Below are 14392 nucleotides of genomic sequence, written 5' to 3'. Positions count from 1 at the left end.
CTCAGGTGACCCAGCTCGTGTGGAAGTGCAGACACTGTCTAGGTAAATGTTTATTTATTTTTATTTGTTGTGTTTGGGTGTTTTGCCTGCATGTATGTCTGTGTACCATGTGTATATTGTCTGCAGAGGCCAGAAGAGGGCGCTGGATCCCCTGGAACTGGAGTTATAGATGGTGGTGAGCTGCCATGTGGGTGCTGGGAACTGAATCCCTCATCTTCTGAGCCATCTCTCCAGCTCCTCTAAACTGTCCTCTTTAATATTTATGTCCCCAGACCTCTAAATGCAAATTTCCTTTGATTTGATAGCCATTATCTCTAAGCCATCTGTCTTTCAACTTTTTATACAGGTAGTGAAAGTGTGGGACTTTGAGACAGGAAGACAGGTGTCCGAATTTATTGGGACTCATGGCAATGCCGGTGTCACCTGTCTGACCTTTGACTCCAGCGGAAGAAGGTACACCTTTCCTGCTGTGTCACGAACTTTTCAGCAGGTGACCTGGGTCATGTCATCCTAGTGGGACAATCTGTTTCCTAGGCTCGTGACTGGGGGCAGAGATGGCTGTCTGAAGATATGGAGCTACAACAGTGGACACTGTCTCCACACGCTTCAGCACGGCAAGTGAGGCTGGGCTACTCCAGCAGTGCTCCCCATAACACACTGATGCATGACCGGGCATTGACCAAGTGAGGCAGAGCCTACGGCATGTAGGACAGCTCCACATCCCCTTCTCTCTATTCCACGTTCTTTAATGTTTCCGAGCTTGCATTTCATGGGGATACAATCACAGAAATTAAACACCAGTCTCTTATATATCTCCTAAACCACCCCAAGGCTAATCATTCATTCATTTGCTATGTCTATCCTTGGTTTAAAGAAAAAAAATCCCTGATTCTGGCCTGTAAAATGCTAACAGAGCAGATAAGATGCATATAAAAGAGGAATAAATAAAGTCAAGGTGAAAGAGAGATGAAGCTAAATTCATGAACCTCATTCCTGAATCCACATTGACCTCCACATGACCATTCACTCCCCTGGTGTCAGGTGCTATTGGGTCAGATCAGGAGAACCTCTTCTTGTAGGCAATCAAGGGTAGAATAAGACAGGGAAGGTGGCCACAAATGAATGGCACTCTAATGACCAGGAGACACTTGAGCCTGTGCTGAAAGCCAGAAAGTAGATGACAAAGAGTCTGTTCTGTAAAAAAAGCTGAATTAAGCAAGAGTTAATCCAGAAAAAAACGTTTGATGTAAGATGATAATGTATTTCTAGATGAAAACCGAAGTGAGGTCTGTGATTGTACCTACATGGAGGTGAATCAAAACAGGTGAGTCTCATTCAGCTTGAGTTATATTTAAGTGGAAATTTTTTTCCTGGTCGGGGAAGAATTAGCGGTATTAGTTAGCTTTTCATCACTGTGAAAAACTACCTGAGCTAAGAGGAGGAGACTTTGTCCCATAGTTTCTGGAGTTCCAGTCCATCATCAGCTGAGGTCTATGGCAAGGTGGGAACCGTGGTAGACTTCAGGACAACTCAGAAGAGAAGGGAGACAGACACAAAGCCAGACACAAGGCAAACCCCAGTGGCCCACTTCCTCCAACAAAGACACACCTCTTTTTTCTTTCCTTTTTTGGTTTTTCGAGACAGGGTTTCTCTGTGTAGCTTTGCGCCTTTCCTGGAACTTGCTTTGGAGACCAGGCTGGCCTCGAACTCACAGAGATCCGCCTGCCTCTGCCTCCCGAGTTCTTTTTTCTTTTTAAAGACTTATTTATTATGCATATGTATCCATGCCTGCATGAGTTTATATGTACATCGTGTGTGCAGGTGTCTGTGGAAGTCAGAGGGCATAAGATAGATGCCCTGGAACTGGAGCTACAGACAGTTGGGACCCACCTGACAGGGGTGCTGGGAACCAAAACTGGGTCCTCTGCAAGGATGGTCAGTGTTCTTCACTGTGAGGACCACTGAGTGATGGCCACTGAGTGATGATCAGTGAGCGATGGTCAGTGTGTGATGGCCACTGTGGGATGGCCACTGTATGATGGTCAGTGTGGGATGGCCACTATGTGATGGTCAGTGTGGGATGGCCACTGTGTGATGGTCAGTGTGTGATGGCCACTGTGGGATGGCCACTGTGTGATGGTCAGTGTGTGATGGCCACTGTGTGATGGTCAGTGTGGGATGGCCACTATGTGATGGTCAGTGTGGGATGGCCACTGAGTGATGGCCACTGTGTGATGGTCAGTGTGTGAGGACCACTGTGTGATGGTCAGTGTGGGATGGCCACTGAGTGATGACCACTGTGTGATGGCCACTGTGTGAGGACCACTGAGTGATGGCCACTGTGTGATGGTCAGTGTGTGATGGCCAGTGTGTGATGGCCACTGAGAGATGGCCACTGTGTGATGGTCACTGAGTGAGGACCACTGAGTGAGGACCACTGTGGGAGCCCAGAGGCTCAGCAGTTAAGAGCACAGACTGTTCTTGCAGAGAACCCAGTTCTGGGCTCCATGGGCACCAGAGATACATATGGTGTACATACATAGATGCAGGCATAACACCCCATGTTCCTAAGATAAATAATAATAGAAGTAATGAGGTTTTTTTTTAATTCAAAGTAACAAATCAGATAGTGGAGCAAATAACTTCAACCACCATAAATCAAAGAATAAAAACACAGTAATTCCTTCCTGAACACTAAGGCAGTGAAACAATCCTTGAGCCATTTCTGTGAATAGCCTTGCCTGGGGTCGGGGGTCATGTCAGACATGCTCTAAAGATCAAGTCATTCCCAGGAATGCGGCTGCTCACAGGGAGTCTGTAGACCTCAGAAATGACGCGATGGCCTGTTTCTGGGTCCTGATGCTTAACAACCGATCCTGATTTAGCAAATTACATTTCCCATTGTTCTCCATAAGCACTGGGAAAAGCTCCTATCTTTTCATTGATTGTGTGGATAGGGCAGAGTTAAACCACAAAGTTAATTCTATATAAAAAATGGAAGTTGAAGTGTTAAAATGTAATATTTTCTCTTCTTGTCTTAGGTGTGTCATAGCTGTTGGATGGGACAGAAGAATAAATGTATATTTTGTAAGTGAAATGCAACAAATGAAGACATTTCAAAAGCCCTCCTCTTGGGTTGAACCTCCTCCCTCCCTCTCGTCTTTTAGTGTGTTTTTATTATTTTTAATTATGTGTGGTGTGTCCACATGTGGCTATATGCAGGTGTCCACATGTCCATATGCAGGTGTCCACATGTGGCTATATGCAGGTGTCCACATGTGGCTATATGCAGGTGTCCACATGTGGATATATGCAGGTGTCCACATGTGGCTATATGCAGGTGTCCACATGTGGCTATATGCAGGTGTCCACATGTGGATATATGCAGGTGTCCACATGTGGCTATATGCAGGTGTCCACATGTGGCTATATGCAGGTGTCCACATGTGATATATGCAGGTGTCCACATGTGGCTATATGCAGGTGTCCACATGTGGCTATATGCAGGTGTCCACATGTGGCTATATGCAGGTGTCCACATGTGGCTATATGCAGGTGTCCACATGTGGCTATATGCAGGTGTCCACATGTGGCTATATGCAGGTGTCCACATGTGGCTATATGCAGGTGTCCACATGTGGCTATATGCAGGTGTCCACATGTGGCTATATGCAGGTGTCCACATGTGGCTATATGCAGGTGTCCACATGTGGATATATGCAGGTGTCCACATGTGGCTATATGCAGGTGTCCACATGTGGATATATGCAGGTGTCCACATGTGGCTATATGCAGGTGTCCACATGTGGCTATATGCAGGTGTCCACATGTGGATATCAGGTGTCCACATGTGGCTATATGCAGGTGTCCACATGTGCTATATGCAGGTGTCCACATGTGGCTATATGCGGTGTCCACATGTGGATATATGCAGGTGTCCACATGTGGCTATATGCAGGTGTCCACATGTGGATATATGCAGGTGTCCACATGTGGCTATATGCAGGTGTCCACATGTGGCTATATGCAGGTGTCCACAGAGGCATTGGCTCCTGGAGAGCTGAAGTTAGAGACAGGTGTGAGTCGCCTGGCTTGGGTGCTGAGAACTGACCTCAGGCTCTCTACAAGAGCAGCCAGTGAGTGCTCTTAACACTCATGACCTCTGAGCCATCTCTCTGTGCCCTGCCTCTCCTTTAAGAGTAGATTTGAGCATGCTTTTGTGACATACACAGGATTTCCTCTTTATTTCTCCTTACACTTTCCTCCCTTCACTTCTTTCGAAAGATCCCCTCCCCCATCGCCCCACCACGCCTGTATCTTTCCAATGTTCTCCCTGAGAGGATGTGCTGGCTAGAAAGCTGTCCGGGGTACCTGCATAGGTCTTGAGTTTTAGCCATGACTCACACTTTCTCCTGCCCCCACCTACATCTCCTCCTCGGCTCCTCCTCCAGAGTCCGAGGGGTTTCCCAGCCTGCTGGCAAAGACAGGGGTCTTAGGGGAAGGCTGGTTTTCACTTCTTCCTTCCTCCGGGCCTGTTTTTAATGCATCCTAGAGCCTCTCCAACCAAGAAGAGGAAATGAAAGTTCCCCCATAGGCATCTCTATAGGCATCTCTACAGACACAAAATCCCTTTTTATGGAGGGGCTTGAGAGACCAAAGTTTAAAGTCCTGCCCAAAACTAAGTTTTAAATCTACCTGTGACATTTTATTAGCCTGCTTGCTGTGCTAGGTGGTCCTGGATTTCCGAATGCACTTAAACTCTGTCCGGTCTCTTTATTCATTTGAAAGTTCACTATATTTCACAGCCTAAGCCTTGCATCCTGAGAGTGATTTGAGAGACGAATACCTGGGAAGTTTCAGCACTGAATTTGTCCTTTGGTATTACAGCTTTCGAGGCTGATGGCTTTGGGTTTAGCCCATGAAACGGCTCTGGGTCTTATTATGAAGGCAAAGTTATGCAGTGGATCCAAGAAGAGCTTGTCAGTTGACATATGATTTGCTGAAATGCAATCACCCAGATGTCAAGAGTGGATTGCTTTTTCTTCCCACTGGCACTTGGGGAATTTGCTTTGACATTTCAAAAATTTGCATCAGTGGCGGGGTGAGGGGTAGGGTTATGAAATGTGCCAACACCTTCTCTCTGAAGTTGTGAGTGTGTTGGCAGCTAATTGTATGGCTCACACAATGTGTCCTGTTTGGCTTTGGATACAGGACATACCTGGTGATTTTCATCATTTCTGGAAGCCTCAACCCCGCTGGCAGGATGACCAGGTGAGCCCCAGCCCACTATCTGGCCCTCAGTGCACACAGTAGCACACAGTAGCACACAGTGAAGATCGTCTTCACTCAAGGGGCTATCCAGCATTTTCTGAGCCTGCCACACATGCTCAGTTTCCCAGAAGCCTCTGCTATGTATGGCAAGATTCCTGCCCATGTAGGACAAGGTGCATGCACTAAGATGTATTGCCTCCTCTCTGAGAAAGGTGATGGCCCCAATATTCAAGTTGTGGGGCAAGGCTGGAGGACAAGATTCCAAGCTGTTCTCCAAGAGGCTGGGAGTCCCCATGTGCAGGAAGCTTGGGTGGGGAGGTGTGGGCCTTCATTTCCTGCTTCTTCTTGGTAAGCCAAATTGTATTCATGGTGTCATGGCATTCCTAACTCTCTGTGGCTGGTTAGAGGCCCAGAGCTGGGAACAGCTTGCAATGCTTGTTAGGGATCAGAATGTTCCCAGCTCTCTCCAGCTTCCCAGGGATGAATTACTTCCTTCAAAACTGTCTGGATGCCAAGGCAATAAGACAGACATACAGAAAACAAGGCCACCCTGCCCAACTGTCTGCCACTGCTCCACCTACCTTATGTGCTCCACAAATATTCCAGAGAGAATTTGTCACTAGAATACAAACTCTGTTGTCTTAGTTAGGGTCACTATTGCTGTGATGAAATGCTATGACCAAAGAAACTTTGGGGGGGGAAGGGTTTATTTGTCTTATGCTTCCACATCACTGTTTATCACTGAAGGAAGTCAGGACAGGAACTCAGGCAGGGAAGGAACCTGCAGGCAGAAGCTGATGCAGAGGCCATGGAAGGGGGCTGCTTACTGGCTTGCTCCTCATGGCTTGCTCAGCCTGCTTTCTTATAGAACCCAGGACCAGCAGCCCAGGAATGCACCACCACAATGGGCTGGGCCCTCCTCCATCAATCACTAATTAAGAAAATGTCCCACAAGCTTGTCAACAGCCCGAACTTATAAAGGCATTTCTTTTTTCAACTGAAGCTTCCTCCTCTCAGGGCTCTAGCTTGTGTCAGATTGACATAAAACAAACGAACACATCCATGTAACTAAGCCAGTCCTCATCTGTCCTCTGCTGCAGTCTGAAAGACCTTATCCAGTGCCCAGTTTATAATAACTGCCCAGTGACCATGTTTTCATTCATTCAGCATCCACTGAGTGCCTCTTGGGGACCAGTGTTGTTTTGGGGGTTTGCAATGGTGAGCAAGCTCTGTCACAGCCTTGTCTTCACAGAGCCTGCAGTTCAGTGGGCATCAAAGGAAGTAATAAAGTGATATGCAAGGGTCCCAGGGGAGCCATGGCCTTTGGCTATCACACCTGACTCAGTGAAGTGCATATGTATTTAGCCCTCCATCATGCACACATATTTATGGAGCACTGGCATACTCATGCACTTAGTAGGCACAGAAAAGACAAACAGGATTCTTGAGATGCTACCAGACAGGTGAGCAATGGAGGAGCTAGGAAGCATGGAACCTAAGATATGAAATGATGATAAGTAATAAATGATCACGATTCGAGAACCACTGGCTTTGCTGTAGCCGTATCTGGGAGACTGGACTATTACTAGGGTTTTTTCCAGAAAGGAAAGATAATCTTCATGAGGACCTAGAGGAGATGCTTGAGCATGGCGTGGAGCCATTGAAGCGTGTTGTCTGGAAGGACTGTGGAGCATTGGACTGGCTGGCTCATAACAAGTGGGAGGGAAGATATGGCAATGAGCTGCCTTAACAGAGTGTGCACACTACAAGGATTAAACAGCAGAAAGCGATTTCCCTGGGTCTGGTCCTGAGGTTGGGGTGCCAGCATGATCAGGTTCTAGTGAGGGCTCCCTTTCTGGCTTACGGATAGAGAGCTGTCAGCATCTCTTTGCCATGCCGTCACCCAACAGAGAGAGCTGTGTGCCTCTTCCACTTCTTATATGGACACTCATCCCAACATGGGGACCACATCCTCATGAGCTCATCTGATGCCAATAATCTCTCTAAATACTATCACCTTGGGTTAGGGTTTTGACACAAACATGCAGCCTAAGAACAGAAGAGAAAACTTTGTTCTACAGTGGAGAAAAGCCCAGACCCGAGTGTTCAACACACATTGTGGGGTAGGAGTGGGAATCTGGCAGGAGAGGATCATGGGAGAGCCATCAGTCTCCTCTTTCCCAAGACTCACATTATACTCCATGTTCAAGCAGACAGAGCCTCCTAGGTGATCAAGCCACGTCCTCAAGGGACACCCTGTGGCAAGTTCATGAGGACAAGGGTAGAAGGATATTGTAATACAGCTGAGTGACACCGAGTTGCCATCACATAGTAGGTGCTCACAGTGAGACATGCAAACTGCTCGTGGCCAGGGGCCCTGGAGCTCTGCAGCACTGGTCTCCACACACCAGTTTGGGATTCTCACCTTCAGCAGAGGGACCTGTGCCAACCGCCTCCTTTCAAGAGAAGCCCATAGCTTCAATTCCAGCTGACAGTTACACTTCAGTGGAGCACAAGTGGGAGCCCTGGGGACCACACTACTCTGGCATGTGGGTTTCTGGCTGGTGGGAAAGCAGACCTCCTTAGCCCATGGCTTGGTTCTCTTGGCCCACTGAGGATACCTTGTCAATAAGCTGCTGGTAAAAGGATGAAGTAAGGACATACTGCTTCCCTTAGAAAGTCGGGGCCCTAGAGGTGAGGGCTAAACAGGGAAACACAGAAACGCGGTGATTGGCATACAGAGAGAGTATTACATGATGAGGTAGGGGTCCCAGAGAACTCCTGTGCCTCTGATTTTAGGGATCAAATTACCCCTAAAGTTGCCATATGTGACTTGGGATCTGGTCTCTCAGCTGTCTTTCTTCCTTAGAACCATGGGCACAAAGAAGACATCCTCTGTGTGGCTCAGTGCCCACCTTTTCTTCTGGCCACCTCCAGTTATGATGGAGAGATAATAGTTTGGAATGTCGTCTCGGGCCACATGTACTGCAAGCTGAACCCTTCCAGCCCCGTGGATGAAGGTAGGTAAGGGGCAGGCAGACTCCGTAGGCTCCCATCACAGACCACTTCCCATCAGCTTGAACTTGGCAAACTGAAGGAGTCTCCATTCTGGGCCACTTCCTGCTTGGGAGGGATTGGTCTTGTGTCCTGTTTCCCTCCCAAAGCAGGGAGAAAGCTTAAGGGTTCAAAAGTCTGGACGCCTGTCCATCAAAGTCTATCTCATAGTCTCTTGGAGGTCTTCGTTTATCTGCTCCCAACAGGAAGGATGTTCCACTGAGCCCCCCAGCTTTGCTGTGACCATACTTCCTCTTCCTCTATTACCATCTACCTGACACATGCTGTCCTCACATTCCGCCCTCAACAGATCTGCCTCAATCCTCAATCTGACCTCCCACTCACTGGATTTGTTTGCCTGGCTCCATTTCTTCCTTCCTTTCCTTCCTTCCTTCCTTCCTTCCTTCCTTCCTTCCTTCCTTCCTTCCTTCCCTCCCCCCCCCCCCCCCCGCAGTGTTTCTCTGTGTAGCTCTGGCTGGAACTGCCTCTGCAGACCAGGCTGGCCTCAGATTAAACATGTGTACCACCATCATTTTTAGCCTGGTTCCATTTCTTCAGGGTCCTCTCTGTCTGCTACTGATCATGGCCTCATTCATTTCTGTAGTCATCGAGGCAATGGTGAGGAGCACCTGCCATGTGCCTGGTCTGGCCCTCAGTGTAGGGGACTGAGTACAGTACAGCCCTCTCCTGAGTCCTGAACCTCCTCACAATCATGCATGGTGAATAAGGCACACTCTGGGATGTCTACCGGCTTTCCTGCTGGGTGTGTGCAGGGCTGGGAAACTGGCTATAGCCCAGAGCCAAGCAGGCTTCCTCCCTGACCCTCTCCACCTAACAGCCCAGCTGGTCCTTCCCAAGTAGCGATTGTCTGCTAAGGAGCCACAGCAGAGGAGGACATGCAGGAAGTTGGTTGTTTGGGCAACAAATTAGGAAAGGCTTTCATTTCCTGAGGTCCAACCCACAAATTCTTAGAGAACCAGGAGCAAATATTAGATCCCTGCTTTAACATCTGATAACTCAGTAGTAAAATCTCTGAGTCATCAGTCAGAAAATACTTATGAGCTGCTTCTAGAGGCATAACACTGAAAAGTGATGTGAAGTCAGAGGTATAGGATCTACAGGGGGCTCCTGGTCCAAATGCAGAGACAAGCTGTGGGTGCACAGTGAGTTAACAAATAAATAAAGGAAGGAAGGAAGGAAGGAAGGAAGGAAGGAAGGAAGGAAGGAAGGAAGGAAGGAAGGAAGGAAGGAAGGAAGAAAGTCACATGGTCGGCTTGAGCGCCACCTAGAGATGCTGAAGCCTCCGGCAACCTACACATCATAAGGGAATTCTTACCTGCAGCCCCATCACCAAGTCAGCACATAATCCCCATTTCTCCACGTGTTTAAAAAGATTATTCTCAGCTGGGTGGTGGTGATGCATGAGACTATCTAACCAGTTCTTTTTGAGAGTTTTCTTTTTTTTAAAAAATCATTTGGGAGGAAAGAGATTGCATTCATTGCATTCCAGAAGTTAATTTTCTTTGCCATTAAAATGAAATTAAAGTCATTGGCCAAGGATGTGATGCTGATGATTCAGGAAGCAATTCTGATGCAACAGCCTGTCCACAGTAATAATTACTGCTCCAAGCTACCGTGAAGACTACACTGTAAAGCAGTCTCTTTTTGAGAATTCCTTCTCTTAGAGATATCCGAATCCAGCCCTCACCGCAGTAACACTTCCACAAGGCAAAATTTTCACACATACACATACTCTCTCACACACTCACACACACACACACACACACACACACACACACACATACTCATACACACATACTTCACACACACACACACACACACACACACACACACACACACACACACACACGGGGAGAGAGGAGAGAGGGGGGGGGATGGCATACCCTTCCATTCAGGAGTAGCCTGGTGGCTTCTTCACAGTCACACCAAAGCGCTTTCTCACTGGGATTGGTGAGAGGATGCCATCTTGTATGGAAGACTACATTTCTCAGGGAAGAGGCTTGCTGTGTTATCAGTGCAAAGCTGGACTAGATGAAGTTGTTATTCGGCTAAAGCACTCACGTTTTAGCTGCATTCTTCTGTATAATGAGAAGTGTTAATCCCTCTTCCACATCAAAAGGATTGTGAGAGAGACCAGGGGATTCCAAAGCAAGCCGAAGTGTAGGAAAGTTGTTCCCATCTGAGATGAAGGAGTTTTATGTAGGGAAGAGCTCAACACTTATCGGTTAGCTCTGTCATCAGCCAGTTTCCCACAAGCTTGTTTTATCTGCTGCTCACACTGACCCTGAGAGACAGGCGCTGTCTACCTTAACAGGGAGCCTGACACTTGAGAGTTAAACTAACAGTTGCCATTGGTTGAGTAGCTTGAGAGCGGCACTTTGGGGGTCATTAACCCTGTTAGCCTTCACAGCAAGGTCATATAAAGGACTTGTGTGGTCTAGCCTATGAAGGAGATGGTCACAGCTGACTTCACATGGGTAAGAAAGAGGCAAGTGGGGCATTCCAAACCATGCTCTGTACTTCTGCCACCAAACCTGGGATGGATGTGGGCAGAATGGACTTTACCTTCACGACTTCCCAAGGACCCACTGAAAAGCTTCTGCACCCCAATAAGCCTCTCCACTGATGCAGCAATCCAAATCAGACCAAATCAAACTGAATTAGAAAAAGCTCAGGTTTAATGGATGAAAAAACCCTGGATGATTTTCTAACTCCTCCTCCCCCCAAGAGAGGAGACAGGGAAGAGAGACTGAAAACCCACGGCTGTTTTCTGGGGAGCAATTTAAATACCCTGTGGGCGTGGTCTTGAGCATCTTTTGGGGGAGGAGCCATGTTTGGTGGGATGAGGCAGAGTTTGGGGAGAGGAATGGGGGAGGAGGACTGAGGTGGAGTGTCCTCCAGAACTCTCTCTTCCTAATACCCTACATGTACCTTCCCATTTCTTCTCTGGAGCCCCCTTCCCCCGCCTGGCTCAGGGAAGGTCATGGGAGGGTTGTGCTTTGCCCAGGCTTCCTTTCCACAATATTCTTTTGTGTCTCTTGGAGGCAGGGGCTTGCTTAGGTTCCTAAGATTGGTATTCAGTGGCAAATACTTGAGTTTCACATACCAAGAGACACCAGAGGACTAGCGATCGAGAGCCCCAGACTTGGCAGCTGAGGGAGCTCTGGGGATGTAGACCTGGGCTGAGGTATTTGGGACCTGGTGGTGTCCGTTGAGTTCTGGTGTGGCACTTGTCTCCTCCACAGTGTCTTCTCTGCCTAGGCCATCTTCCAACAGTCAGAGCCAACACAGCCCACTGGAGACACCTTCCCGAACTCTGTCCTCCCCTGAACGCACCAACAGTGTCCATTTCTGGGGTTGTTTGTTTGCTTGTTTGTTTGTTTCATTCTGGGTCTCTGCTGCTTGTCCCACGCCCCACACCCAGTATGAGGCTGTATCGGTAAGAGTTGATCAGAAGTAGGTGAAAAATAAGCAGGAAGGGATGGGGATCCTGAGGTCAGGAACAAAATCTTCCTCCTATTTACTTACCTGTGAATCTCCCTTCTGACAGCAGCCCGCCACTGTGCAGTGAAGGTCTCTGCTGAAATACAGTGCCCTCAAACTTGTTCCGCCAGGGATGCTTTGGGGAAGTGTCTGAGCACCCTGGGCTAATGCCTACCCTCACCTCAGGGTGCTTGGCTGTTTATGCTGCCTGGACTTCTTAGATCTCTCAGGCTGTCCTTGTAACTCAGGACACATTCCCATTCTCTTTCTCTAAAAGTCCCAGGGTTGGGGGAGGGAGGTTGGTGTGCCCACAGGCTGCTGGAGCCATTATCCTTCTGCCCCTGGCTGGGTTTTAAGTCAAGAAGGGCAGGGCCCCTTTCTCTGTTTGCTTTCAAATGCTGCTGGGGCAGCCATGTGCAAGAGAGTCGAATATATGTATCAGAGAGAGAAAGCAAGAACAAGCAAGTGAGCGAAAGACAGAGAGAGAGAAAGAGACAGTAAGGAGAGGGGGGAGAGACAGACAGACAGCCGCGCGCGCACGCATGCATACACACACACACACACACACACACACACACACACACACACACACACACTTGATGGGGGGACCTGTGATGGAGTTGGCAGGGGGCAGTAATAAGGCAGGGAGATTGGAAAACAAGCCAAAGAGCCTGCTTCCATTTCTAGGCCCAGACAGAAGTGTTTCCCGACTCGCCTTCCTAAAGACTCGGGCAACAAAGTTGGACTCAGCAGCTGCCTCCCTCATCAGCAATGGGCCCGGAGGTGAGTCTCTAACTTCTAAAGTAAGGCCATGCCTGGTCCAGGTGGGGTGAGCTAGGCCCGAGTGGCACCGTCCACCTCTCAGGCTGCTTCTGCTACTTCATCACTGGTTTTACTAACAGATCCCAGGCTAACACCCCAGCACAACACAAAGGAAGCTAGTGTAAGCAGCCACAGGTAGCGCCCCCCTCAGCCAAAGGTCATGGAGTGAAGAGCTGGCAGGATGTTGGGGTCAGCGGTGGAGCTGGCACAGTCTATGGAGAAGCAAGTGAGGACTCAGCAGGGGCCGTCAGCCAGCTAGCTGGCGTTAACCCAGGGATGGGCCCTTCAAGCTTCATCGGTAACAAGTGTGCCCAAACCAGCCCCCAAACACGCTAGGATTTTCAGTAAAAATTACAAGGTAAAGGCTGTGGCTGGGAGACGTAGAAGGTAGGCTGTACATATTTGGTCCCAGGGCGTTTGGTTGTCACCAGCGACAGGCCACCTCTGTCTCCTTGTCTCAGCCCCACACTGCAGGTCTCTTTGGCATCAGGTGCTATTGGGGATGGGGGGCGCTCAGCTGTCTTTGCTTCCTTCTTGAATCATCCTCATCCTTTCTGGTTTACCTGGTGGGAGCGTAGCCCCCTCTCTCCTAAGAGGAGATGATCTGCATGCTCACCGCCTTCACAAAGCCTGGCTACCTGAACCCACAAGTAAACCACAGACGAGAATTGAGGTCACTAGGCCAGGTGCATTCTGACAAATACTTAATTAAAATAGTACACACACCCACACGCTCACCCAGCTGGAAGACATTAATTCCCAGCACATACTGTCCTTAACAGCCAAAGATGGAACCCTCTTCTGCCCAGAAGGCCACCCTGATTACTGGAGGAGAGCCCACTGAGTCAGCAGTGTCAAAACCCCTCCTTAATGTGCTCTTACAGCTCTAACTGAAGAAAACAAAGCAAATAACGAAGAGATATTTGCCGCCAGTGTGACACCGTTTTTACCTCCATTACCATTCTAATCAAACCTGAGATTCCAAGACCAGGGTGAAAACATGCAAGCTCAGAGAGTTAGACTAGCAACCGGCTAGCTTTCTCTCTTTGCTGGGGTCCAGGAACCTTCCACACTGCTCCAACAACAACAAAAACCACGATAAGCTCCTCCCTGCTACTTCCTGTCAACCAGTTGCTAACCCTGTCTCTTTGAGTCCAGGTTAATTTATCAACGCAAATGCAACACATCTTTACATAGCTAACAAATGCAGCATGAACAAATGCAACACATCTTTGCCTGGTTAAACAAATATTCCACAACAGCGGGGTCCGCCCGGTCCACTCTCAGCCACCCCTTACTGCTTCTCTTCCCTTAGGTTCCGTTGCTTTCTGGAAGCTCTTTAGTGGGGCTGGCCTCCTTGCGAACTTCGCTCCGGTAAGCTGGGGAACAACTGGGTCATTTTCTGGCTATGGGTCTGTGTGGTTGTCGTTGTTGTTGTTATCATTGCTTGTTTGTTCCCTGACACTAGCCTATACACCAGGATTGTCGGCCGGGTTCCAATTCTTCACTTTGATATCTTCCTGACATTTCTCCCTTCTTATTGTCCTTGCCCTCCGTGTGTCTCAGTCCAGAGGGAAAGCCCAGGTGAGCAGCATTGTGCTGACAGCAGGAGACACCCTCGCCTACCTGGCTGACCAGCAAGGCTTTGTACATGTCTGCGACATCCGGGAATATGGCCTCCAGGGACCAGAGCTGCAGGCTCCCAACAGTACGCAGTGAATTTCTTCATGTTAAGCATAGA

At 48.6% G+C, this 14392-nt stretch overlaps 1 protein-coding gene across 1 annotated transcript in view; it reads left to right on the top strand.

Annotated features, from left to right (window-relative positions):
• Positions 1-14392, top strand: part of LOC118572579 (WD repeat-containing protein 49-like) — a 48535-nt gene that overhangs the window by 18733 nt on the left and 15410 nt on the right. Inside the window, 9 exon segments of the mRNA XM_036172297.1 lie at positions 347-453; positions 535-614; positions 1270-1324; positions 3042-3087; positions 5212-5271; positions 8141-8291; positions 12517-12612; positions 13967-14025; positions 14218-14359. Of these exon segments, the coding sequence (XP_036028190.1) occupies positions 347-453; positions 535-614; positions 1270-1324; positions 3042-3087; positions 5212-5271; positions 8141-8291; positions 12517-12612; positions 13967-14025; positions 14218-14359 (796 nt within the window).

The sequence above is a fragment of the Onychomys torridus genome, chromosome 22 (assembly GCF_903995425.1).
Source record: "Onychomys torridus chromosome 22, mOncTor1.1, whole genome shotgun sequence".
NCBI classification, from domain to species: Eukaryota; Metazoa; Chordata; class Mammalia; order Rodentia; family Cricetidae; genus Onychomys; species Onychomys torridus.
Note: the sequence above shows the minus strand (reverse complement) of the source record. Positions and strands in the feature narration are given on the sequence as shown.